Here is a 24,667-nt window from a genome sequence, read left to right on the forward strand (position 1 = left end):
GTCCCTCACAGGCTCGCCAGGTCTCTCGAGTCCTTGCTCGCGAATGCACTTTTGGCTCTAAGCGTGCTCCCATACCTCAACAATAGCGGAGGCACAACGCACAGAACCGTTGCTAGTGTAGCAAACACCGAAGACGCCATGTTGAAATCGAGCGAGTCAAACAATGCCCTGCCAAAAAGGGGGAACGTGGCGCAGAAGAGCGACCGCGTCAACGACATAGCCGCGAACCCGCTGGCCGAGTATGTCTGATAGCAGTCGGTGAGATACCCAGCCAGCACGTAGTCGAACTCATTGACCGCGTAGCCTATTGGTACGAGTGCTATTGTCGGGATAGCCCAGTGTGCCGACGTCGTGTACGGCGGGATGGTCCACGTAAACCACCAAAGACCGATGGCCAACAGGGGCGCACCGATGATGAAGCCTGCGAACTTGGACTCCGGTGTGAGTGGTAGCGACCTCGACATCCTTTCGGCAAGGACGCGGCGATCGTAGAGACGTGTAAGGGCGCTAAAGACCATGCCAATTGCAAGGGGGAGGAAGGGTAGGTTCATCGAGGCATCGGTGAAGCCCATGTCTACGTAGACCAGAGGTAAGACTTCCGTGAAAAGGTAGACGAGTCCAAATGCAATGGCGCTTATAACAGCGGCGAGGAAGACGATTGTCTCGGTGAAGAAGAGTCGTAAGGGGCGGAGGAGGTCGAGCTTCTCGTGAGTTGAAGGGAACACCTTGCCCGGCGAGATGTTGTTGCTGCTCAGGCCTTGGACTTCGGAGAGTGCCTGGGCCCTTGCAAGTACGACGGAGGGACGGGACTCCTTAATCGTGAGCAGAAGCATTGTGACGCATGCGGTGACTATGGCCGCTGTGTAGAACACCCACGTCCTAAGGAGTTCATGGTCAGTTATGGGCAAGTGAAGCTGAACCAGACGACAAGCTCTTACCAGTGAGTACTCCTCATCACCAGATCACTAAAGACCGGACCCGTCAATATGCCGAGGTTCGCTACCAATGACCACCAGTATAGCCACCATACCCGCGCATTCGTGTCCCATAGATCTTCGATGCTGCCCATGGCAACACTCGTAGGGACAGACGATAACAGTCCGCCGATGAAACGCCCGACAACGATGCCGGGAATAGTTGGCACTCTGCCTACGAGAATACATGACAAGCTGTACAGGCCGGTGCCGACTACGTAGAGTCTCTTGCGGCCAAAGGACTCTGACCAGGGTGGGAAGAAGACGCCTCCGATGGTTTGGCCGATGAGATATCTAGACGACGTTGTTAGGGATCTGAAAACTTACAAACAGGCACTTGGTACCATCTCACTTACGTTGAAACAAAAACGCAAGTCGCTGCAACTGGGCTTATTCCAAGATCCCCGTAAATGTGTCCAGCAACTGGGGACTGCGGAGGGTGTCAGTATGTTGACCATGGGAACGCCGGCGAGAAGGACATACTCCTGCGGTGCTGATCATGGTTCTATGCAAAGTCAGTTCTGGCACCCAGACAACGAAACGAAGAGGTTGACATACGTGAAAAACTCAAGAAAGACAATCAAGCACGTATCATACGCCTTCCGCGCCTGACTCCATTGCCTCGGATGAACGTGCTCCTCAGGTGTCCACGTACCCTCACCCCCAGAGTAAGGAATAACCGAAAGCTCAACATTTATCTTTGGATAGTCCCGCATTGTAGATGTGGATGTGGACGCAATAGAAGGCGCAGCTGTCGAATGAGTAAACGACATGTCGAGGGCTGCATGTGGCGTACTCCTCCTTGCCCCGAAATCATTGCGGGCAGCCATGCAAAGACACTTCTCTCTCTTTCTTCTTCCCGCGCAGCTGTCAAAATGCTTTTTGGCCCGGACGTTGATATGTAGAACCACAGCAGATGTCAACACGAAGGATTGTGGCCCTGATATATCAACATTGCCCACGTTTGCGCCAAGGAGGGTGTGAAAGGGTGTGCTTTGCCGGGGGACTAATTAGTGCGGGATGCGTACGCAGTTGGAGGTAGCCTGCCCAGTCCGTGTCCGCGCCGTCCAACAAAGGCATTTGAGGGTGTTCTGTTCAGACTACCATGTCTCGATCCAGCCTAATAAGACAGCATCCGTTTGCTTACCGCAGTTTCGGGAATTGGTTGGACCAACTCGAGTCCCCGACAAGACAGAATCGGCATATGAGCGGGGGGACAGACAAGGGCATTCTTTCAGTGACCTTTCAAGATCAGGGGCCAGGGCTCCTCCACGAGTGTCACTACCGCCTCTACCCAAAGCGAAGGGAGGTGTCAAGAAAGCTCCAAGCATCTACCGCTCATGAGTTGTTCACCTCTAAAGTAAGTAAGGAGTCTAGACTGACCGCAATGCCACGAAGAGCTCGTCTCCGAACCAATCGCGTCAACGACTCACCAGTTTCACCCTTGCAATTCGCTTAGTCTGTTTGCAGTCTAGAATGGCTTCAATGCTTTTTCAGCCACCCCGTCTCAAGCCAAACCGGGTCCCCTAGGGCCAAGACACCCAGCTTTCACCCAAACTTCACCCAACCCTAAGAAAGGAGGCCCCAATCTCCCCAGACCAACGAGACATGCGGCGTCCCCTTGGCGTCGACCCGGCGGCACGGTACCATACACGCTAGAGGGTCGTGCGTCTCGTACGATTGGCTCTGGCGGGTTTGCCGGTCCTCGAGTCCTCGTGAGGGGGGCGCCACAAGCGTGCGAGCCGCGGCCAGGACCAGGACTAGGGCTCTTCCGGTCGAGATGCTGTCTGGGCTAAGCTGAGCTGCTCTCAGCTCTCAGCATCGTCGATGTTTGCCGAGTCATTGGGCATACTTGCTTAAGTGTCTCTTGCTCAAGAATCTAGGGCTGGAATCTGTAGAAATGGGAAGGAGGAATTGAGGACGGAAGACTGCAAGCGATTCTGGGCAACTGTCCAACTTGCCCAGACTGATAGGCACGTCAGCAACCCCGTACGAGTCCTCGGGGGCATTGTGTTACTTTGGGATCGAATAACATGCCATAATGTAGCACAGAGCGGAGAAATATCGTCGGGCTTGTTGACCTTCGTCGTCATGACTTTCGCCGTTCGAAGCCTCAACTGCGACATGGCGGCCTTGAACCCAGAATTAGACACGACCAACAAGATTGAAACTTACTAGGTGCCCGGCATTGCGTTTGTCTGCCGAGATGGTCTTTCCGAAAAGGCCGGCTCCGCCAAATTCAATGCAGAATGGGGTATGTTTGTCGCAGTTCTCCTTCATGTTTGTTAATTTGCGCTTGTCCATTCATCTTGCTGTGGGGTCACCACTCTCGTTGGTCGCCGCCGTTGCCTTTGACTTGCGATGTTTGCCTCTCGAGTCTCATCACCTCGTCTATCCCGGGGGCTCCGCACGAACCGTTGGACCTTGACTGGCAACAAACAACAATCTCGCAGCTACGTTCCAATGGCTGTGGGGTCGAAGATGCAGAGCTGACAGAAAGTGAATTTAATCTTGTTATCCCCCAGAAAATTCATGAGCACAGGTCACCACCATGCCCTCCCCCAACGTGCCGATCCCGTTGGCTCCCGTTGGCTCCCGCTCCTCGTTTGCCCCAAGTCCGAGTCCTCTCTCTATCGTACAACCACATCAATGTCACCATCGACACTGTCCAGTTCTCTCTCAAACGTCATCTGGATATCCACAACCTGCTGCAGCTGTGAGCAGTCCAGTCTCCGCTTCTTGTAAGAGGCAAGACTCTTGGCCGTGCGGACCACGTTCTTGATCTGTCGCCCGTTCAACTTGCCCTCAGCGAGCTTCTCATACCCGTCCTCGTCAATATCGACGCCGCCCTCGACGTTGTTTAGGAAGTTCTTCCACACCTTCAATCTGCTCTCGCGCGGCAGATCGTCGTACTTGAGCGGCACGTGGATTCGACTCTTGAAGGCGTCGTCAAAGGTGCGTACGCGGTTCGTCGTCATGAACAGAATGCCGCTATAGTACTCGAGTGTGCGTAGGAAGATGGACACGAGGCTGTTGCGCTCCATGTCGTGCAGCGACCGGCGCTCAAGGAAGACGTCGGCCTCGTCGATGAGGAGCACCGCTTTCCAGGTACTCGCCAGATCGAGCGTCTTGGTCAGCTTCTCATCCAGGACCGATGACGAGGTGCCGAGATCGCCGGAGGAGACGATGTACAGCGGCCGACGGCTGAACTCGGCCACGCACTCTGCCGTCAAGGTCTTTCCTACACCGGGAGGGCCGTGCAGGACGAGGATAAGGCCCTTGCCCTTACCTTTGACGATATCATCAAATGCAGACGAGTTCGGATCGGTGGCGCGGGCGGTATGCTCCGCGACGAGAGCCTGCACCAGCTCCTTTTGGGAGTCTGGGAGGACCAGCTGCCCGAAGCATTGGGTGTTCCACTCAATAGGGCTGATCTTGTCGACGAAGAAGTCGAGGAACTTCTTCTCGGTGAAGCTGAAGCCGCGGACCATAGGGCTAGCCAAAAGGCACTGCTCGTCGCTCAGGGGCACAAACTCGGCAGTCTCCTTTGGAACGAGTTCGATATCATCGCTCTCGTCATTCTGCTTCCGCTTCCGGCCTACCGTCGTGGGGAACGATCTGACGTTGAAGGCATAGTCGGCCATGATGCGGTGGTGAGTCTCCGCGTCGACCATGACTCGGCCGTCAATGTGGAAGCGGCGGTTACAATGGTCCAGCGCAACACCCTTGTACTGACGGAAGTTCTGACCGGCGAGAGCCTCCCATCGCCGACCGCGTTCAGTCAGGAGGCGCGTGACGGCGTCGGGGTCGGGGTGGTGCGCCAGAGGGAGGGCGTTGAGAGAGGCGATTGGCGAGGCTCCAGCGAAAGCGGGAAGCAAGAGGGATTCGTATCTCGTGCCAAACTCGTCGCCGTCAAAGTCGACAAACTCGACGCTGAGCTGGAGACCAGGGGATTGGCCGCAGGTATACTGGTAGCTATTGAGCTTGTACACGCGAGCCTGACTCATGCGGGTAGCGTAGACGAGGCACCCTGGGCGGAAGATGGTCCAGAGGTGCTCGTAGCTCATTAAGCCCTGCTCGATAAGGTTTGCACCGCCGGTGATGGCGTCATGGAATTCCTCGTCAATGAAGTTGAGCAATAGAGGGAGGTGCCTGGCTTCATCGGAACCGGGCTCATGGTTGACAGCAGTCTCGGCCAGCTCCTTGCGGTAGTGGTACAGACTGCGGGGAGGGAAGTCGACCGTGACGTTAGAAGTTAGGTAGGACTGGCCAGGATACTTGCTGCCAATGACGTCTCCCAAGATGTTCTTGAGTCCGGGAGAGTTGACTTCGAGTGAGATACGGCAAATGTACTTGTTCTGGCCATCATACTGGCGCGTGATCTGAAGGGCGCCTGTGTAAGAGGAGAACACGGGCTACTCGTAGGCAGGAGTACTTACGCAGAGGGCATACTTTTCGTACCAGTTGATCTTATCCTCGGGGATATCTTCATCTTCCTTTGGCTCGGTGATGTATGGGTGTCCCTTCTTTGTCCACCGCTTCTCGAGGTGTTTGACTTCGATCTGCATGGGTGCCTTTTCGAGCTCCTCGCGACGTTTCTTGTCTTCCTCAGTGAGAACACCGTTTATCTCCTCCTGATCCTCTTCATCAAGCGTATCATTTGAATAGTGGCCTGGGCCAGGGGCTGTTTGTCTGGTGCGTGCCATTGTGGATTAGGGAGGCCTTGATGACAAGGTCTTTGGGTCGTTCAACAAGTGGGATCTGTCGAGATGGGGAGATGGTTTGTTCTGATGAAGCCAGATATCTCTAGTTGATCTCGAGGCTCTTTATAATGCAAGCCCACGACTTCAAGGCGCTTGTAAAACATCCAGGCTATCACAGCCTGCCTAGAATCTCGGGAGCCGGCAGGATGGAGGTAGGCAGCCGTACCCCGCTCGGACGGCCGTCAAGAGTCATCGGCTCCCGGAGTGGCATCAGATTGACGGGACCGAGATCATATGTGAGTCAAGACACCTAAAGAAACCTTGATAGGATTCAGTAAAATGAAGGAAGAGGCGGAAACCTGCGAGGGTCTAGGCTTGTGTTATGCGGCAGGGTTCACGGCAGGGGGTCTGCTGCCTGCGTAGCCTGAAATCCTTTGAGCCGCGCCCCAGACGACCCAGACTAGTGACCCGGCAGTCTCAAAAGATCTTTTCATGGTACCTTTTGACCCTTGAGACCTCTCTTCCTGCATCATCATGCGTGGCATTGTTTGAAGACGGCCCAATAACTTTGCCAGAGCTGGTTGCTCGAACTGCCGCAGGCGAGTAGCAGATGAGTAGGCGGCATGCCTCCGTTTAGCCCCATGGCATGGAGAAATACTTGATTGGATAATTCTAACCGATTCTAATGTATTTGGCTTGCCAGACTGGATGTGATTTGTTGTACTTGCAGAGTTGTCATCGAGAGCATTGAGGCTCTGGAGCATCGATGTCTTGGGTGGGGACGATAAGAGTGGCCCACAACACCAGCCACACTTCAAGGCACCAGCATCCGTGGCGCAAAGATAATCCACAAATCGATTATGTCAGCAGCGCCAACACCACCATGACCCTCGTGAGATTCCCTCCCTCAGACCTGGGGGCTCCTACTGAGGGAAAGGTTGAAGATAATTGCACTGTTTGAGGCAAATGATTTCACGGGCAACATCCATCAGACCCATTTAGGACAAAGAAGCTCTTATGTATCTGATTCTACATACAAGCTGGCGTGGCCAGCGCACCGTCTTGCGAGGTGCATGATTTCTTCCCCTTGCTACCGTAAGTGCAATGCAGCGTATGCGAAAATGGTGCATCAATCGCCATGTAATGTTTGCTCTATCCCCAAAACTCCATAATTATGTCTCATGCCTTTTTCTTTCGCGTATATACAGCAACCTAGCAAACTCAACGACGCGCCCGATCGACAGCCGCCGCGCTCTTGCTGGCAGCCTTTTCGACGGCACTGGTCATGGCCAGACCAACGGGTGTCATGGTTCCGCTGGCCGGGGCCGGCGTGTTGGTCCGCGTAGGGGGTGCAGAACGGTTGTGTTGCATGTGCGCACTAACCAGGTGACCGGCAGCCAAAGCACTGCACAGTGACAGTTCACCGGCCAGGACACCAGCAGCAATAATACGGGCCAGACGGCGGGCGTTCTCGCCCGGGGTCGTGGGGTGGGGGCCGCGAACACCGAGCATGTCGAGCATGGCGCTCTGAGGCTCAAGAATGGTTCCGCCACCGAGGGTCCCGACTTCAAGCGAGGGCATGGAGACGGAGATTTGGAGAGAACCACGAAGGCTACGGATTGTTAGCGGCGACACATAACCACGGTACAGGACCAGCACTTACTTCTTCATGATGGTGATACAGTTAGCACTCTCGACAACTTGCGCAGGGTCTTGTCCGGTGGCGAGGAAGATAGCAGCGACGATGTTGGCGGCGTGGGCGTTGAAACCTCCGATTGAACCAGCCATAGCAGAGCCAATCAGGTTCTTGTCAACGTTGAGCTGGACGAGGGTGTCAACGTCACTCTTGAGGACGTTCTTGACAACGTCAGCGGGGATGATAGCCTCGGCGACGACACTCTTTCCACGTCCGTCAATCCAGTTGATGGCGGCTGCCTTCTTGTCCGTGCAGTAGTTACCAGAGACCGAAACGATGCTCATGTCCTCAAAGCCCTCAGATGCCATGACGGAAAGGGCGTGCTCGACACCCTTGGAAATCATGTTCATACCCATGGCGTCACCAGTGGTCGTCTTGAAGCGGATGTAGAGGTTGGTACCGGCCAGCGCAGTCTTCATGGTCTGAAGACGGGCAAAGTTACTGGTAGAGTTGAAAGCCTTCTTCATGGTAGTCTGACCAGCCTCGGAATCGAGCCAGATCTTGGCAGCACCAGCACGTTCCAGGGTCTCGAATCCAACGCAAGGTCCACGGGTCATGCCATCGCCAGTGAGTACGGTGACGGCACCGCCACCAGAGTTGATGGCTTTGCAGCCCCGACTGGCAGAGGCGACCAGGACACCCTCGGTGGTAGCCATGGGGATGAAGTAGCTCTGTCCGTCGATAACAAGAGGACCAGCAACACCGACAGGCAGGGGAAGGTAACCGACGACATTCTCGCAGCACGCGCCAAAGACACGCTCCCAGTTGTAGTGGTGGTAGGGAAGCTTGGACCGCTCGAGACTGTTAGTCAAGTCAGAAGTAGCTTTGGTGCGGGAGATGATGGAACGGCGAATCTTGACAGCACGAGTAAAGTCCTTCAGGGTGCGCTCGAGAGAGTAACCGGGGATCTTGCCACGAAGAGACATGCCGACAATCTCGTGATCAGTCATCTCGTGTACACGCTTCTCGGCAATCATCTTCTCAAGCTGGGCAATGGTGCGCTGCTCGACGGGAGCAGCAGCTTCGCCAGACTCGTCGTCGGTCAAGGCGGGTGTGGCAGGCCTGGGCGTCTCAGGAATGTACTCGCCAAGGGGCAGGGTAGCCGAATCGGTATCGTTAAACTTCTCGGCGCGAGCAAGCTCCTTGGGGTCGATCTGGTGGTCGGGAACGTTGGGGTCCTTGATACCCCAGCGAGCAGCGTTGAACAGATAGCCGTTCAGGGCGACACTCATGGCGAGGGCGACAATGATCCACTTGGAGAGAACGGGGTCCTCGAGGCTCTTCAGAATGCTGCCAACCATGCGACCACCCATGCCGTAGCTCTCAAACGTATCATACTCATCCTGGTGCTTTTGGCCAGACTTGCTCGCAGGAGAGGGAAGCGCGTAGTGGATAGAGGGGTACTCGAGCTCGTACTTGATGGGTGTAAGGACGGTGACAACGGTGCGGCGCTCGTTGGCCTTGGCGGATTCCAAAATGGCGTCAAGGCCGTTCGAGGCAACCTTGAAGGGGTCAACGGGAGGAGCAGTGACAACGGCGCTGAGACCGCCAGTCAGGGAAGCCAAGCTGGGCAGTGAGCTAGAGTTGCGGAAGGGGATAGTGCAAATGTTGATGGCGTTGATCAGGACGAAACCGCTGACCATAAGGACCTTAAATTTGGGAACGTTGCTGCTCTTCATCTGCTTGCCGAACAAAGAAGTCTCCTTGGGGGCCTTGCCGCCGAACTCGGGCCAATCGTTGCTCTTGGCCACGGTCTCGGCCACGCGGTGGCTGACGCCGTCGTCTTCAAGTGCGCGGCGCATCTGGACATGGCGCTTGATGCGGTTGATCTCGAGCTTGATGCTCAGGATGGCGGTATAGAAGGAGAAGAGAAGAATGCAGTCGAAGAAGAGAATCCAGGCGGCAAGGAAGCAGAACTGCTGCAGACCACCCTGGACACCGGAGGCAGCACCGAGAACGAGAATGCCGATCTCAATGGCGTAATCCTTGACAATGTCGTAGCCCTTCTCCTTGATGGCTGCCTGCACAGCGTACTGGATGACGTTGGGGGACGACACGTCGGACTTCTTGCTGGACTTTCTGTCATCCATGTTCTCCTGCGGCCGGCGGTGCTCAACGGCGTGCGACAGCACGGCGCGGGTCAGAATGATGTTCTTCTCGAAACCAATGGTTACAACCAGGAACGGCAGGCCCTCGGACAGGAGCACCATTGTGATTGGGACACCGAGCTTGGTGGTGACAAGCAGACCAAACAGGAAGGCGAAGACGGAGGAGAAGAGGACGTTGGTGAAGAGCCAGAAGTTGGAGCCCATGCGGCGCATGGAGAGGAAAAGCGAGACAAAGGTCAGGTGCATGGACAGGTATCCGAGGACCATGATGAAGATGTCGAGAGCCTCGGCGTTCTTGAGCAGGTCGAGGAACTCTGTCCAGCCGTTGCGAGCCCACTGGACCAGACTGTTACGGGTGTGGACCTTGGCAGCCTTCATAATCCACATCTTCTTCTCCTTGCCATGCATCGTCTCCGTCTCGTCGCTGGTGGCATCGGGGATCTCCTGAGCTACTGACAGGAACTCGGCGGCCTGGGAGTAGGGCACGGCGAAGGCGAGGGCGCTGTCCTGGGAGTAGGTGGTCAGGGAGTTGGAGGTCGAGGGAAGCGAGGTGATGGAGAGGTTCTGGGGAATCGGAACGGTGTGGGTGCGCGGGGCGGTGTTGATCGACTCGGGAGACTGAGATTCGGGGAAAACGAGGGTCAGGAGGGCCTGGTGGTCGACTTCACCGGCGATGGAGGCCTCGGGCTCGACGTTCTGCCATTTCCAGGCAGTTTCGGGGCCGGCTTGCAGGCGTCGGCTGCCCTCGACGAGGGATGACCAGTCGGCAGTGCGGACGCTGATGGTGGCATCGAACAAGCTCTCTTGCAGCAATCCCACGTACGAAGTGCTGGCCAGAACAGCAACAATGACAACAGTGTGGATGGGGTGCGAGCAGGCGAGCTTGGAGAGGAACTTTAGAGCTGGTGTGATCTTCTTGTTGACCCAGGAGGGAGCAGCGGCCTGAGCGGCAGGCTGCTCACCCCGAAAGCGGCGGGGGAGAAGTGTTGAGGATATCATGGCGAAAGTTGCGGTGAATCAAGATCGTCTATTAGAAGGAAGGCATTGGTGTACGACGACCGAAGAGAAGGGGACGAAGGCGATGTCTGTTTCTTGAGATTAGCGATTGAAGCACTTTGGTAGGCAAAACAAGAGGCGGTAGTGTTGCCGCGGTGGATGAGTGTGCGAAAAGACGCGGAGGGGTGGTTGGTCTCTTTGGTGGGAGAGAGAGATGGGCTGGGTGGAATTTGGGTTGAGGAATTTTGGCGACGGAGATGAGATGGTTTGTGTGGGATGCGCTGCGCTGCGCTGCGCTGCGCTGCAATGCCGATTGGAGGGGTGAGTTTGACGTACCTGTTGAGCCAACGCCGTTGACGTCGTTGGAATTTAGAATTGCAGCAAAGTGCCTCAAAAGCTCGAACACAACGAAGGGGAGGAGAAGTTTTCTCGCGAGGAGGCACCGAGGGAATAAAATCAATAGGTGGTTGCGAAAGGTGTCGGAGATCGAGGGTGGTGGTCGCGGAGAGCCGAAGTCGCAAGGAGCTGTTGAAGTGCTCGAATCGGAGGCGGGAGTGGATTGCTCAGTTCCTGTTGAAGAGGATGCCTTGCAAAAGGGGTGGAGGGGGAGGGGGGGCGGAAGAAGAAGATCGCTCAGAGGGAAGAGGAGCAAGAACCAAGAGTCGCGATGCAACGGGCAGCCCAGTACCTTTTAAAAGATATAGAGACTACTATCAGTCTCTCTACCAAGGTACTGTACACAAGTGGTGTAGCGGGGGACGAGGATCAAGAGAGTAGATAGAGTAGAGACAGGATAAGACCTTGTGGTTAAAGGAGCAACAAGGCGAGAGAGGTGTGAAGGATAAGATAGGGGAGGGAGAGACACGAGAGGATAGCAGCGAGCTTAAGCAATGGTTCGTGTTCCTCCTAATTACCTTAACTTAGGTACCCAACAGGCACTGGTAGGGAACTGGTAGTGGTGGGCAAGGAGGTGTGCAGGGAACAGAAAAACAGAAAATAAGATCAAAAAACAAAAAGAGAGTTGCCAGACATCCGGATGCTTGTCAATGGCACAGAGAACGGAGACTGGAAAGCTGCCAAAGGTACCTGCTGTTTTGCGGGGTGGCAGGGCAGATGCGGAAGTATCACGAGGATCCACCTTGGGACGGAAAGTAATCCCAGCAACATGTTGGCGCAACTTTGCAAGTCTCTTTTTTTTTCGGTGGGCAATGATGATGAGCGGCGCGCCAGCATGGATGGACGTCTTGGGCCGAAGAGGAACGACGCAGCGGCCCAAAAAAAAAAAAAAAAAAAAAAAAAAAAAAAAGGTGATGAATTGGACAAGGGTGGTGGCCGCCCCACCAAAAGGCAAATTTACCGATAATGGTCCGCGCCGATGTACCGCGGTACTCCGAGAGGTACACTCGCAGACTAATCCCAAAACGGCAGAGCACCCCGTCGTATTATCACGCCGAAGAAGATGCACACAGGGTGCGCTTCGGTGCTCTTGTTAGTGCTCGACAGCGACTCGTTCATGTTCGAGAGCTTCGCCTAAGTGTGCAAGTGTCGAAGTTCCGTCTTCTCGGCCGGGCAGACGTTGGGCGTGGCGGATTGGTGCGACCGCCTGTCGCATCTGGCACCTCCCACCCGTGACAGCAGACAGCCTGTCGCCATTCGCTAGAGCACCCTGCGCAGTGTTGGGAAAGGCCAGGCGGGCACTACTGGCTTCCATCGTCACTAACAAGTTGGTCTAACTTCAAGGTCTAGTCCTAGAACTTGGAAGTACCTAAGGTGGTAGCGAATGTGTCATAGGAGCCACAGCACTGCCTAGCTGCAGACGACGCACCCGCACGGATGGCGCGTCACATCTCATCCACTCGTTGCTCTTCGCTATAATGTACCATAATGTGGCTCTGTTGTTAGTTTCTGCGATTTTTGGCCAGAGAAGACCAAAATGTCATCGGAGAAGCACGAGTGGAAAGATTGCTGCTCTCTGAAGAACAGATCAACAGCTGAGACCTATCTAAATCAGCCTCAAACGCAGTTTGCTCGACTTGAAGGTGTGTTTGTTGTTTGCTGCTCTGATGCATGTTTGCTGATAGTCGCGTATCTTATCAAGCCCGATTGAGACATGCAGCAGCAGCAGCAGCAGCACTCTTCGGATAAGCAGATAAGTCATCTCGAGATAAGCCACGCTTATTCCAATGGAAGTCTGACCTGGCCTTGGTTAAACTGAAGCCTTGCGTGAAAGAGTAAGACCCTCAAACATCCAAGTGCACTGCCGCCTGGCCGCCGCGTCATATTCGACAAACACGGGACCTGCTGCGACGATTCTTCAGCTGCTGTGTCCCAAAGAGACGGATGAAGCAAGGTACCTACCTACCTTTCAGAGGTACAATACTCGGGATACCACAGACGCAGCTGGGACGGCGGTAAGGCGTGGTTCGGTGTCGAGGCGGGTTGCAGTGCCTGTGCGCCATGCGTCGTGCCTCCTTCTGCGTGGCTAACTCGCTTCTGGAAGGCAGCCTTTTGTGATTGAAATGGAAATGTGTTAAGGCGAGAGGAACGTGGAACTGAACAGGTTGAAACCTGAGCTCAGATGAATATTCTCAGCTAAGTTGTCACTTGTGTGTCACTGGGTGTGGTTTCCTTCTTCTGCTTCGTGAGGTACGAAGTACTTCGTACTTGCACACTAGAATCCGTGCCTTCCTCAATACAAGTACACCTCAATGAAAAAGATTCGTTCCTTCCAGTCCAAGTCGAATGGCAATTGACACCTAGAATATGTCCTAACTGGGAAAGGAGGCTTTCCTGGAATTGCAGTGGGTCTCCCGCTCCTGCAGCAGTGCAACGATGGCTTCCACGCTCCTTCCTGTTGCTTTTCGTTGGCACTGCATTTCGCTCTTGCATTTGAGACGCCATTTTTCTCGACTTCCTTGCTCGAATTTTCCCAAATCCGTCGGGTTACAAAACAATTCCGTTCATGCATCAACTTCACCTATTCTTACGGCACCAGTTACCGCTGTGCCGCATGAGCCTCACCTGCGACATCTCACTACATGCGAAAACTCCATTCAAATTCCTACCTCAATCTCGCAATTCGCAGAACCCCATGTCGACAACTATTCCCGGCCCCTGCCAGCCTCCCCCAGATGAACAGATGCCCCTCGACATGGACATTATCCAGGTTCCAACAGACGGGAGAGAGAAGACAAGAGACATTTCTCTGCCCTCTTCCAGCCCTCTTTTGCAAAGTCTCTAGCCTCTCTCGGATTATCCCCTCCTGCGGGCCTGATCTGATATGATGGAATGCCCCCTGCCCACTCGACTTGAATCCCCCCTCCTCCCAGTCCTTTCTCATATTATCTTGACGTTTCCGGATCTTGGTGGGCATCAGCGGGTACAGCCCGGCGGTGAAGCTCCAGTCACGGTCAAAGGTTCGTCGCCAACGTCCATCAACGTCAGATCTGTGCAGCGGACCCCTGGCGATCTCCCTGTATTTTTCTTGCCTTATTCCCCGTCTTTGTTTCTGACCTGGCACCTCAAGCCTTGTCACTGGGCCAGTGGTCACATCACTGCTTCTCCGAGAGTCTGCGCCTGCATGGACCAGCTGAAGGTCCCGAGTTCTGCCCTTCCCCCTGGGCCCTGCTGCTTTGTCGCGGGGCCACGGATCCCTCGCGACCCGCCATTGCCCAAGCATCGCTGACCACGTCAACAGCACAGCGAGGCCTTGTCGCTTGAGACTGAGAGTATCTACCTTAGTTCACGAATACCTACACTATGGATACTGCCAGTCTGCTCTACTCGCTCGCTGCTACGAACAAAGTCTGAAGAATGGGCAAGCTACTTGGTTAGCGGCCGTTGACGAGCTACAATAGCTGACTTGCTTTACTAAATAGTAAAGGCAAGTTACTGGGGCATACAGAAACCTCAATCTCAAACATGACGACAAAGAAGATAGCACAGGGTACGGATACACGGCTGCTCCATCGTATACCAAGCTACATACCCTGTCACGCTGTCTCGAGCTATCCGTACATACACGAATACAGCACATATGTCGTCGGGGAAGGGCTCTATCAATGCATGTGCCCTGAGGTACACGCCATTAGCTTGATGCTGGTAAACCCAACTCGGCGGTTCCCCAAAAGACGTCAGAATTTGAAACACCAGATATCCCGAACTCATCGCATAGCCTATATTGGAGGAAACACGGAAGCATCGTTGGCCTCTGCTCGGGGGTTTCCAGTGTCAAAGATATCAGACGGCTTTGGAGAACAACGTTGGTCGGCCCCTCATCCCCGTCCAGCCGCTCCCAACCCTACGGACCTCCGGGCCCTCCATGCTGATAATCTTCACTCCGCTAGCCTCCAGGGCGCCCTTGCACTCGTCCCATTTCTCAGCATCCACAGGCCTGGTGCCCTCTTCCACAATGAAGGTCCGGAACCCCTCCTTCTGGGCATCCAGCGCGGTGCACTTGACGCAGTAATCGCCAGCCAGACCGACCACATAGACGTCCGTGACGCCCTTGTCCTCGAGAGAGGCCGCAAGCCCGCTGTCGGACACTCTGGGCGACTGGAAAGGGTCGTAAAAGACGCTGTACATCTCAACGTCCTTATTCTGGCCCTTTTCGATGATGGTGTCTACGGCCAGGGCATCTAGCTCCGGCACCAGGGCAGCGCCGGGCGTACCCTGCACACAGTGCACTGGCCATAGCCGGGTGTGGAATGTCTCGGCGCTGTTTCGCGGGTTGACGATGTCGATGGCATCGACAAATGGTTGCTTGCCCTCGTGGTTTGATGCGAACGAGATATGATCTTGAGGATGCCAGTCCTTGGTTGCAATCTTGATGGTGAATGGTAGGCGCAGTAGCGCGTTGACAACGGGATGAATATCGCGGCCGTTGGCTACGGCGAGTGAACCATTCTTGAGCCGGTGTCAGTCTCACTTATCCATACCAACCACTACCGCTTACTTGGAACTTGGAAACTTCAGATCGCCAAGTCATGTCGGGCCAAGATGTGACGAACGGGGGAATATGACGTTCATCTACTTACAGGTGGGCAAAAGTCCTCTTGAAAGTCAACGACGATCAGCGCTGGTCTGAACGGTTCCTCAGACATGGTGGCTGATGCACGAGTCAAGTGTCGACCGGGCAGTCAAATTAGTTGCAGCGGCCTAGACTTGACAGTGTGTTGGTGGCTTGCAAGATGTGTCTCCCTTTGTCTTGTGTCGCGTGCTGTTCATCAAGGCAGGTGGCAGAGCGGGTGCACAAGCCACGATGGCATCAATGATAACGTCAGCTTTCTTCGGCTGCTTATCGCCAACGGCGGGGAACCAACAGTGGGAAACATCTCCTACGATAAGTGAGTCTAGGGGTCCTTGCATCCAAATTACAGGCTTTGGGACGCTATTGGCAGGCGCAAATTGCGGCAACCCGATCTGTTGCCGCGACTTCCCTAGGTACCTTGGTACCTTACCTACCTTAAGGTAGCAGCTCTAGCCTTATCGGTTGCTTTGCGTTCTGTTATCTTATCTTTTCCCCCTTATCGTGCCAGTCCGACGGTATGCTACGAGATTAACATCCATCAGCTTGACTCGCTCGTCCACTATGCATCATCTCGCGATGCTATCTGCATCCTGAATGGAGAAGATATGCAACAGAATGGCCCTCGCAATACCACTACGAACTTGTCCCTCGCAACTTGAGACACAGCACACCATCGGCCTGCGGTACCAGGCTGCAGGCACCACGCTGATGTGAGGAACCCTGCCATGCCAGGACGCAGGCACTGGCCGCCTGGCAGGGCATTCAATGCGCCACTCTCCAACAGCTGAAGCTGAGCCAAGCCCGGCACGGCAATGTCAGCGCTCCAGAATGGGAAGTCCTGGGGCCCAGGAGCTTGTCTCGCTCTCCACTAGTGACACTGTCCACCAGCGGCTAATGGCGCAAATCGCCCACCAGTGCCTCCCCACGGGGGATCTCAACGACCACCCTGAGGCAGGCGAGATGCTCGTTTTCGATACTCTCATTGGCTTGTGGTCGAAGCTGTGAGACATTGGTCGGCATCTTGAGCATTTGCTTAATGAAAGCTTCACCACGTAGGTACCTACCTATCGCTGCGTTACACTACCATCGCCTGCCAACATCTGAGGTGTAATGTAGCAGGATAGGTACAGAGTACGTCGTGTACTGTGACAAAATGCTCCCCCGGGCCCGTTAGTGGAGATCCGAGCTCGGCCGGGACAGCTGCTTCGGTACACAGCTGGCAGTGGGCACTCCGTGTGCCGGTACCGGTACTGGTACTTCATTCACCCTGACAATCGTTTCCCAAATATCCTCAGCTCGCCGATCGAGACGTCATATCCATCCAACACTCAACGGATGCTCAAGTACAGTCCAACCAGTCACTAGTCTTTGGCATCAAGCTGGCACAACTGGCATGTAAATCTGTTGGCAAAGCTGTTGGCTGTCCACTCCTCGCGAGTATCCAAGCTCCCGCCCCAGAACTCCCCAGAGCTGAGTCGTGAACAGAGAGCTCCTGTACCCTTTCTGGACCGAGGCGTCTCGGCCCTGTCGTGTCCTTCTCCAATCACAAACACCAAACGGCCGTTCAACTGAGAATGTCTCCGAGAGCTGCTGCCGCCGTGTCTCGACGTGCCACATCAGACGGCAGCCAGCCACTTCAGAGGTGACAGACCAATAGTGCGATGCAACGGGTTAGCATGTCGCACAGGTCACTCGCCGGAGGGGCGACGCGTTATCTGATAAGAGCTCCAAGCTCCGCGTTTGCCTCACAAGTTGCTGCAGAACCACCATCGCTTTTACACGAACAACGAATACGCAGCTGAAGATGCGTCTCTCTACCATTCTCCTGGCCGCGGCCGTCAGACCGGCTGTTTCTTGGGGCAATGTCGGTCACCGTACCGTCGGATACCTCGCCGAGAAATACCTGACTGATGAAGCTGCCGCCATATACGGTGACCTGCTCGCCAACGATCGCAACTACGACTTCTCCGATGCCGCGACTTGGGCCGACACGCTCAGAGGCCACATGGGCTGGGCAAGCCAGTATCACTACATCAGTACGGATACCGTCCCTTGGCTATATGGCATGGCCACTCTCAGAGGACCAAAGCGCTCACGAATTGCTAGACCCCAAAGACGACCCTCCTAACCTATGCGGCATGAAGTACCCTCAAGACTGCCCATCCAGCGGCTGCATCATCTCCGCCATCACAAACTATGTATGAATGAACCACCCCTACTGCACGACGATCGTCATAACTGACCCCTTTGGACCAGACATCTCAAATCCTCGATACGAGCCTCCCGCACATTGACCGGAAGAACGCGACGATGTTTGTAATACACTTCTTGGGCGATATTCATCAACCCCTCCACGCCACGGGCCTCCTCCGCGGCGGCAACGATATCCGGCCCGTCTGCTGGCGCCGTCAGCCCAACCACGGAGTCTGCAACGGCCCGATGAGCCTACACTCCGTCTGGGACACACAGATTCCGCACCGCATCCGCGGTCTGCCGCCGCACTTGAGCATTCCGCAAGAGAAGATCGCCGCCGCCGCATGGGCTGCTGACCTCTATCAACGCCAAGACCAGGCGGGCGTTAACGCGACGGCCGGGCAGTGCATCGATTTGAAGACGGGATCTTGTGCATTGGGATGGGCTACGGAGTCGAATGCCTACGTCTGTTCGCACGTGCTGAAGAAGGGCCTGGCTTGGTTGAAGTCGAATGACCTCAGCGAGGGGTACTTTGACGAGAACTGGGAGGTCGTTGATGAGGTTATTGGGAAGGCGGGTGTGAGGCTGGGGGCGTGGTTGAATGCTATTGCTGAGAGGTTGTCTGCTGAGCAGAAGGGGCCTGTGTTTGAGGATCTTTGATCAAAGTATTGAACCGGCTTGGTCGCTGGGCATGATCTCAAGGCTAAATCGCGATATCTGAGCGCAGTACTTGGCAGGAGGCCAGATCCCGCCAAGCGCCGACTCACACGCCGCGAGTGTTTCTTAGAAGCTTATTCGCATGTTACGTGTAGCAGATCTATAGCGAAAACAGAGAGAAATGCGCCATGATGCACATCACTGAACCCGTCTCGATTCTCTCAGGTCCAGGAAAGATGAGATACGCAAGAAACGAGCTCCGTCTTTCCTGGACCTAAGTTGAGGCGGTGCTCCGCAGATTATCAGCCACACATAAAGAAGCAACACTTGATGAGTGATGCGCTCGAAGAACGATGAGAGTGCAGAATCTACAGACGGTACGAGGTATCCATTTTAATGGTGCAAATTCGCTTTGGTAATTCTCAATCTTGGTCTCTACATACCTGAGTGATCATCGGTCGTCCTTCACTTGGCAATAGTGAGTATTTGCATCGTCCCGGCTGGGCCGAGAATCTGTAGACGACGAAGAAACATCAACCTGGGGAACGCATGAGGCCAGGTACATCAAATCAGGGCCTCTACTAAATCCCTCCTCACATCCCTAAACTTATAAAATTGGAGAGTCAAGCAGACTCATGACACCTCACCAGACTCCAGTAGACGCGATCGACAGGCCGTCGCCATCGCTATCGGAACTGAATCCATCATCCTTTAGGTCCACCAGCAAACCAAAGTGCCGGCCGAAGTGTCGTACACAACAACGGTCGATGTCACTACTGAGCCCAGGTGCCGGGGGCCAAAGTTGGAGTCGAGACCTTGAACGCGGGGTTGGCAGGCATGTCGCAGGACACTTCGGCCAAGTTGATGTTTTATCCATTAGTGATTACTTATATGCGCTGGTGAATCTGCTGAGGTACCCTCCGCACATTGTAGATGGAAGAGATATAAGTATGCCTTGATGATGGAAACTGATGGGAGTAGCAGTTTTACGTGGCGTTGTAGAGGCAACTCCATCTTCCACAGCAAGACACAAGCGCATTAGATACATTCAAAATCACAATGGCATCAGCTCCAAACAAGCTCTCCGAATCATACGCCTCGTTCAACTATGATGGCCTCCTCGTCTCCCACGTCCCAGCGAGCTCGTAGTCCGTCACAAAGGTCATAATGATCACCCTCAACCGACCCAAGAAGTATAACGCTATGAAGGGAGACATGTTCACTGGCCTCGAGGTGATATTCAACAGCGTCAGCGAGGACCCGAGGGTTCGCGCGGTCGTCATAACGGGGGCGGGCAAGGCGTTTTCCGGAGGCGCAGACCTAGATGTCGGGTTTATGGGTATGGTTTCCCTCAAGGAGACGGAGGAATCGATGAGGGATTTCAGGGACTGGTAAGAGTTACCTTGACTCCGAGCACGCGACGAAGGGTGGTCCCCGCTAGAGGTTTGACGTGATATCTGGACTGACGTATACTTCACTCTTCACACAGGGGCGGACGCGTCGCGCTGGCAATCTCAAACTGCAAGAAACCCACCATCGCCGCCGTCAACGGTCCGGCCGCAGGCGTCGGCTTGACAATGATTCTCCCGGCCACCATCAGGGTAGCTTACGAAGGTGCCCGATGCGGCTTCCCCTTTTCTCGGCGCGGCCTCGTCCTCGAATCCTGCAGCGCCTTCTTCCTCCCGCGTCTCATCGGGCTATCGCGCGCCAACCACGTCGTGGCGACGGGGGATATGTACCCCGTCACGGACCCGCTGGTCAGCGGTCTCTTTTCAAAATTCTTGCCCTCGCCCGGGGAGACGGAAGAGTACGCGGTGAAAGTGGCGGAGGATCTGGCGGAGAATACGTCGTTGGTGAGTACCAAGTTGATGAGGGATATGATGGTATATTGTCCGCCTTCGCCGGAGGGGGCGCACGAGTTGGATTCGAGGGTGTTTGTGCAGCTTGCTGGGACGGAGGATAATGTTGAGGGGGTGAAGAGTTTCTTGGAGAGGAGGAAGCCGGTGTTTACGGGGTCTGTTGATCGGGTGAGTGTGCCATTTTGGCCTTGGTGGGATAGGGATGACGGGCGGTTTGTGAGGCAGTTGCAGAAGGCTGCGAAGCTTTGATTAAATTGTGGTGAGTGAGTGAGCGACGAGAAGTGGCTGTGACATAAGTTATGATTCGTGATACGTGTATAGGATGGAGTAGATTAAAGTGATAGCCGAGGTCAGGATTGAAAACATATCTCTCAGTAGGTAGCTTCACTGTCTTTAGACCATGCCAACTTGCGTGTATGCCGAATCTGAGGTGGGGTGATCTCTGCGTCGTATGAGTCAAGACGAAAGTTCATCAAGTCTGTGATACTGGTCGGCTAGTCCTACGAAGAGCACTTCATCTTAAGCCCCAACCCTTCCATGAGTGGTCTGGAACCTCACTTTCCAAAGAAAAAGAACAAAAAAATTTAGAATAAAAATTACTCGATCATCGTGATGAAGGTAAGAAAAGAGTGACACGCTCATGTTGAACATGTGAGTGAACTCATGTGTGACAGGCGTCGTCCAGCACATCCGCTAACAAATTAAGCACCGTGACACCCTAGTTCCGATCTTTAGGGGGGGATCCCCCGGATCGATCGCTAGTTTCCCTCATTAAACTCAATGTCACAGCGTCATAGACGCCAAAGCTACACATTTCTCGTCCCATATTTGACCCGCACGCGTCCGCATGCCAGCAGGGAGCATCTGGTCTGTTGTGATGGATAACGAATCTATCCCTTGACATTGATGGCATCTCAGGATCCCAATCGTGACCTTGAGCATAACGGCTCCAAAACCATGTCGCAAAACGGAAATACAGGCAAGGATGGGCGGAAGAGGGTTCTCGTTGTCGGCGCCGGTGCTGCTGGGTAAGTCGAATATGATACCGACGAGCTTGGTCTCGGGCAGAAACTCACACGTAGTAGAATGTCAACGGCGTACCATCTCTCGAACCACGCTGACAAGTTCGATGTGACCCTCGTCGATTCGGTCGATTACTGCGGAGGGCAGGCCTTTTCAATGCCCATCAACAAGGAGCGACACGGCGCGAGCTGGTTCAACCAGGGCGTGCAGGGCGGCAGCTACATCTTCCACCACACGCTGACCATGTTCGCCCGCCAGGGCTACCACGCGGATCCCGTCAAGCTTCAAGTTTCATTTGGCAAGGACGACAAGTTCTGGACCAATGTCTTTCCCACCGAGTTCATCGAGAAGCACCAGGCCGAAGTTCGCAGACTGGCTTCCATGCTTAAGATCATGCGGTGGTTCGAGGTCTTCTTCGCTTTGCTGCCATTGAAGATTGTGTTCAAGCTGTTCCGCTTCTCTGACGAGTTTACAAACGTCGTGGGACTGCCCATGACGGCTCTCTTCCTTGGTACTGGTAACGCGACGCCAGAGGTGCCAGCCATTATGCTGGAACGCCTCTGTACTTCGCCAACGTATGGGATGTGGTACCCTGCCGACCCGAACAGCGTCGCCTCTAACCAACCGCCTATGGTCGTCTTCCCCAACTTTACCGATTTCTACACTACTTGGAAGAATGACCTCGAGTCTCGCGGTGTAACTGTTCGCCTGTCGACCGAGCTCACCGAGGTCGTCCACCGCAACAAACGTGGCGTCCTCGTCAAGACTAAGCCCCGCACTCCTGTGGAAGACGGCCACAACCCAGTCGGCGGCGACCCCGATGCGATCGAGTCGGAGGAGCACTACGACGAGATCGTCATGTGCGTCCTTGCCGACACCGCTAAGAAGATTCTGGGCAAGACCTCGTCGTGGCGCGAGCGCAAGGTGCTCGGTTCGGCTACCTTCTCCGACGATGTCACCATCACTCACAATGACGCCGACTACATGAAGAAGTACTATGAGAACTTTTACGACGAGAAAAAGGCCGTCAAAACACTCGGCAAGAAGGGAGAAGTGGATGAGTCGTCCCGTCTCGCGTTCGCCAAGGATAACTTCAGGCCCATGTACTACATCCGCATGTACGACGACGACCTCTCCAAGCTGGAGATGTGCTTCGACACAACCAACTATCAATCTCAATTCCCCGACAAGGTTCCCTTTGAGCAGCATGTTTTCCAGACGATCTACCTGAACAAGGACCGCGACCGCAAGCACTGGACTGACAGCGAGATTGACAAGAGCAAGATCATCCGCGCCGATTGGTGGCATCAGCTGTGCCACACATGGAAGCATTACACATTTGTCGTGCCGTGGATGATGTTCCTCCAAGCCAAGAAGCGCGTTCGTTTCGCGGGCTCGTGGACGCTGGTCAACGCGCACGAGGTTGCCATCATGTCTGGTATTGCTGCCGCCGTCGATATGGGCGCGGATTACCCCGAGGACCTTGAGCACGACAAGTTTGCGCTCTTGTGCTTTAGGCTGTACTATCTGCTGGCATATGGGAAGTGGTACCGTCGCAAGTTTAAGGACAGCAAGAGCCAGAAGGCCAAGGATGGTGCGAGCTGGGCTTCTGGGTTGTATGGAAGTGTCTATAAGGGCCCGGGCGTCGCTGAGCAGGAGAGGTCGGTATGGAGAGAGGAGGTCAAGGCTGGGCGGAGCACGGAGAACCTGGCGGATGGGAATAATGGGAGGAGCCAGCCTTAGAGTTGATTAAGTAGTATGCGGACAAAGAGTCTCGTGTAAGACTCTACTAGAAAATGTGCTAATTAAAGCTAGTTATTTCATGATGGTTCAAGACTCGCGCAAGAAGAATGATGGCCTCGGTCGTGGTGACATCTGCCATGGATATGGCGTGCTGCCCCCCGAGGCTCGGAAAATGCCATCCGATCATACTCGATCGAGCACGCGACAAAGAGAGTGAGAGGTCCAGTGTCCGAGGAAAATTCCAGGTCGACGACTGAAGCCGCAAAAGTCGAGTGTTGCGCACGCTGATCGCGCGCGACTGCGGAGGGCTGCCCCTCGCGCCCCGCTACTTGGATCATAACCATGCCAGTAAAATCAAGGCAAGATGGCCGAGCGGTCTAAGGCGCTAGCTTCAGGTGCTAGTCAAGTAATTGGCGTGGGTTCGAATCCCACTCTTGTCATGTTTCTTTTACTTTTTGCAACTAGACATGTCCACGTCCCTGGATTTTGATCTTGACATGATAAACCGTAAGAATTCATTGTATTTGCCGATCAAGATGTGTTTAAACTTGGTCCCAGGCTTCGGGCGGGCAGCAACGGCTTTATGCCCCACTTATGCCGAGAAGCCCGGGCTCCTGCTTCGATTTCAGCACTTGAGTCTATCAATGCCAGAGCATCTTCATCTCACTCTACATTTTCGGCCATGATAGAATGAATTGCAATACTGCTTTTGTGGTGAACTTGGGTGGTAATTATTTCAGTATAGTCCTTATCTGGCCTTCATTTGAATCTTGATCTGTTGTGCCAGCTGCTCGCTGTTCCAAGTCTCCTGCTGTTTTTTCGCCTTGGCAAACAGCGCTCTCTGTTGTGGGAGCGGCAAATGCACCAGCGCCTGTCGATCGGCCGGACGCAGCGTGGCCAACTGCCTCTCGGATATCCTGTCCCGCTTGTCTGCTGCTTCTGTCAAATCTTTTTTGCCATTGCCACTTGCTGTCAAGGCTGTCGATGTGTCTTGGCTTCGCGAAGCTCCCCCATCCAGGAGCAAGTCGCTAGCTTCCCTCTCGTCATTCCGAGGAGTCCGGCGATCTCTGGATTTCTTGGCATTTCGATGCGATACGATCTTTCCGGACGCCAGTTCTCTGGTGTTCTGATCTGAGTCGACGAAACGCTGGCGTCCAGAGTTGTCCTCTCCGTCTGTGCCATAAGTAGAGTCGAGATCGTAGAAGTCCCGAAACTCCGAGTCTGGCTTATCAATGTCGATCCGGCAGTGTGCCTTCCTCACCATGTGTTGCCGGACGGCCTGGGCTGTGTTCCTGACAGAGCCGCAGTAAAGACATTCCACGTACTCGGTCATGACGAAATGAAAGTACTTGACCAACGTCTCGAGGTCCGCTATTAATCTTTCAGAACTCGGTATCGAGAGTCCGTGGCGCTTCTGCATGTGCATTATGCTTTCGGAGAATCCTGAGCTGAGCTCATTGAGAAAGAGACATTGGCTGGGGTTGAAGATCTCTTGAGGCGCAGTGTCTTCGTCGGATGATTCGGTGTCGTGCTCCTCTATGTCCGAGTCCGAAAGCGACACTTCTTGGAGTCTTTCGTTGAGAGATTCGATCTAATTGTCGATCTAGGCGACAGAGATCGACTGGGGGATCGATGGCTCTGTCATGTTGGGATAACGGAGACTGCTTGATCTGTCTAGGGAGTGTA

General features: G+C 54.5%; 9 protein-coding genes and 1 non-coding gene across 10 annotated transcripts; 4 read left to right on the forward strand and 6 right to left on the reverse strand.

Annotated features, from left to right (window-relative positions):
• Nucleotides 1-5: 5 nt before the first annotated feature.
• On the reverse strand, nt 6-1,690 carry BDP81DRAFT_332365 (fluconazole resistance protein 1; the record flags this gene model as incomplete). Its single annotated transcript, XM_060585587.1, has 5 exons — nt 6-879; nt 939-1,268; nt 1,331-1,404; nt 1,458-1,479; nt 1,533-1,690. The coding sequence occupies 5 exons, from the start codon at nt 1,688-1,690 to the stop codon at nt 6-8; spliced, it is 1,458 nt and encodes a 485-aa protein (XP_060439239.1).
• Nucleotides 1,691-3,604: 1,914 nt separating this feature from the next.
• On the reverse strand, nt 3,605-5,680 carry BDP81DRAFT_332667 (AAA family ATPase; the record flags this gene model as incomplete). The annotated part of the gene is made up of 2 exons (XM_060585613.1): nt 3,605-5,356; nt 5,414-5,680. The coding sequence occupies 2 exons, from the start codon at nt 5,678-5,680 to the stop codon at nt 3,605-3,607; spliced, it is 2,019 nt and encodes a 672-aa protein (XP_060439240.1).
• Nucleotides 5,681-6,898: 1,218 nt separating this feature from the next.
• Nucleotides 6,899-10,480, reverse strand: BDP81DRAFT_399564 (hydroxymethylglutaryl-coenzyme A reductase; the record flags this gene model as incomplete). Its single annotated transcript, XM_060588590.1, has 2 exons — nt 6,899-7,289; nt 7,341-10,480. 2 exons carry the CDS (start codon nt 10,478-10,480, stop codon nt 6,899-6,901), a joined length of 3,531 nt encoding a protein of 1,176 aa, XP_060439241.1.
• A 2,849-nt stretch (nt 10,481-13,329) lies between these two features.
• Nucleotides 13,330-14,436, reverse strand: BDP81DRAFT_136943 (uncharacterized protein). Its single transcript, XM_060581795.1, has one exon. The coding sequence runs from the start codon at nt 14,154-14,156 to the stop codon at nt 13,539-13,541; it is 618 nt and encodes a 205-aa protein (XP_060439242.1). The 5' UTR covers nt 14,157-14,436; the 3' UTR covers nt 13,330-13,538.
• A 280-nt stretch (nt 14,437-14,716) lies between these two features.
• Nucleotides 14,717-15,579, reverse strand: BDP81DRAFT_454651 (isochorismatase; the record flags this gene model as incomplete). Its single annotated transcript, XM_060592972.1, has 2 exons — nt 14,717-15,382; nt 15,514-15,579. The coding sequence occupies 2 exons, from the start codon at nt 15,577-15,579 to the stop codon at nt 14,717-14,719; spliced, it is 732 nt and encodes a 243-aa protein (XP_060439243.1).
• A 1,731-nt stretch (nt 15,580-17,310) lies between these two features.
• Nucleotides 17,311-18,359, forward strand: BDP81DRAFT_332486 (S1/P1 nuclease; the record flags this gene model as incomplete). The annotated part of the gene is made up of 3 exons (XM_060585598.1): nt 17,311-17,542; nt 17,613-17,704; nt 17,763-18,359. 3 exons carry the CDS (start codon nt 17,311-17,313, stop codon nt 18,357-18,359), a joined length of 921 nt encoding a protein of 306 aa, XP_060439244.1.
• Nucleotides 18,360-19,212: 853 nt separating this feature from the next.
• BDP81DRAFT_384845 (ClpP/crotonase-like domain-containing protein) lies at nt 19,213-20,464 on the forward strand (the record flags this gene model as incomplete). Its single annotated transcript, XM_060586960.1, has 2 exons — nt 19,213-19,747; nt 19,846-20,464. The coding sequence occupies exons 1-2, from the start codon at nt 19,524-19,526 to the stop codon at nt 20,462-20,464; spliced, it is 843 nt and encodes a 280-aa protein (XP_060439245.1). The 5' UTR covers nt 19,213-19,523.
• Nucleotides 20,465-21,172: 708 nt separating this feature from the next.
• On the forward strand, nt 21,173-22,981 carry BDP81DRAFT_332481 (FAD dependent oxidoreductase; the record flags this gene model as incomplete). Its single annotated transcript, XM_060585596.1, has 2 exons — nt 21,173-21,243; nt 21,301-22,981. 2 exons carry the CDS (start codon nt 21,173-21,175, stop codon nt 22,979-22,981), a joined length of 1,752 nt encoding a protein of 583 aa, XP_060439246.1.
• Nucleotides 22,982-23,339: 358 nt separating this feature from the next.
• Nucleotides 23,340-23,421, forward strand: BDP81DRAFT_t343. Its single transcript has one exon. It is a non-coding gene; the product is annotated as a tRNA-Leu (tRNA).
• Nucleotides 23,422-23,684: 263 nt separating this feature from the next.
• BDP81DRAFT_439878 (C2H2 type zinc-finger-domain-containing protein) lies at nt 23,685-24,647 on the reverse strand. The gene has a single exon (XM_060591447.1). The coding sequence runs from the start codon at nt 24,405-24,407 to the stop codon at nt 23,730-23,732; it is 678 nt and encodes a 225-aa protein (XP_060439247.1). The 5' UTR covers nt 24,408-24,647; the 3' UTR covers nt 23,685-23,729.
• Between the last annotated feature and the right edge of the window lie 20 nt (nt 24,648-24,667).

This window comes from Colletotrichum phormii (assembly GCF_030913505.1).
Source record: "Colletotrichum phormii strain CBS 102054 chromosome Unknown BDP81scaffold_30, whole genome shotgun sequence".
Lineage (NCBI taxonomy): Eukaryota > Fungi > Ascomycota > Sordariomycetes > Glomerellales > Glomerellaceae > Colletotrichum > Colletotrichum phormii.

Bases quoted from the DNA above. Each gene is read 5' to 3' on its own strand.
- BDP81DRAFT_136943 (XM_060581795.1), bottom strand. From the start codon at position 14,156: ATGCTTGGGCAATGGCGGGTCGCGAGGGATCCGTGGCCCCGCGACAAA.
- BDP81DRAFT_439878 (XM_060591447.1), bottom strand. From the start codon at position 24,407: ATGCACATGCAGAAGCGCCACGGACTCTCGATACCGAGTTCTGAAAGA.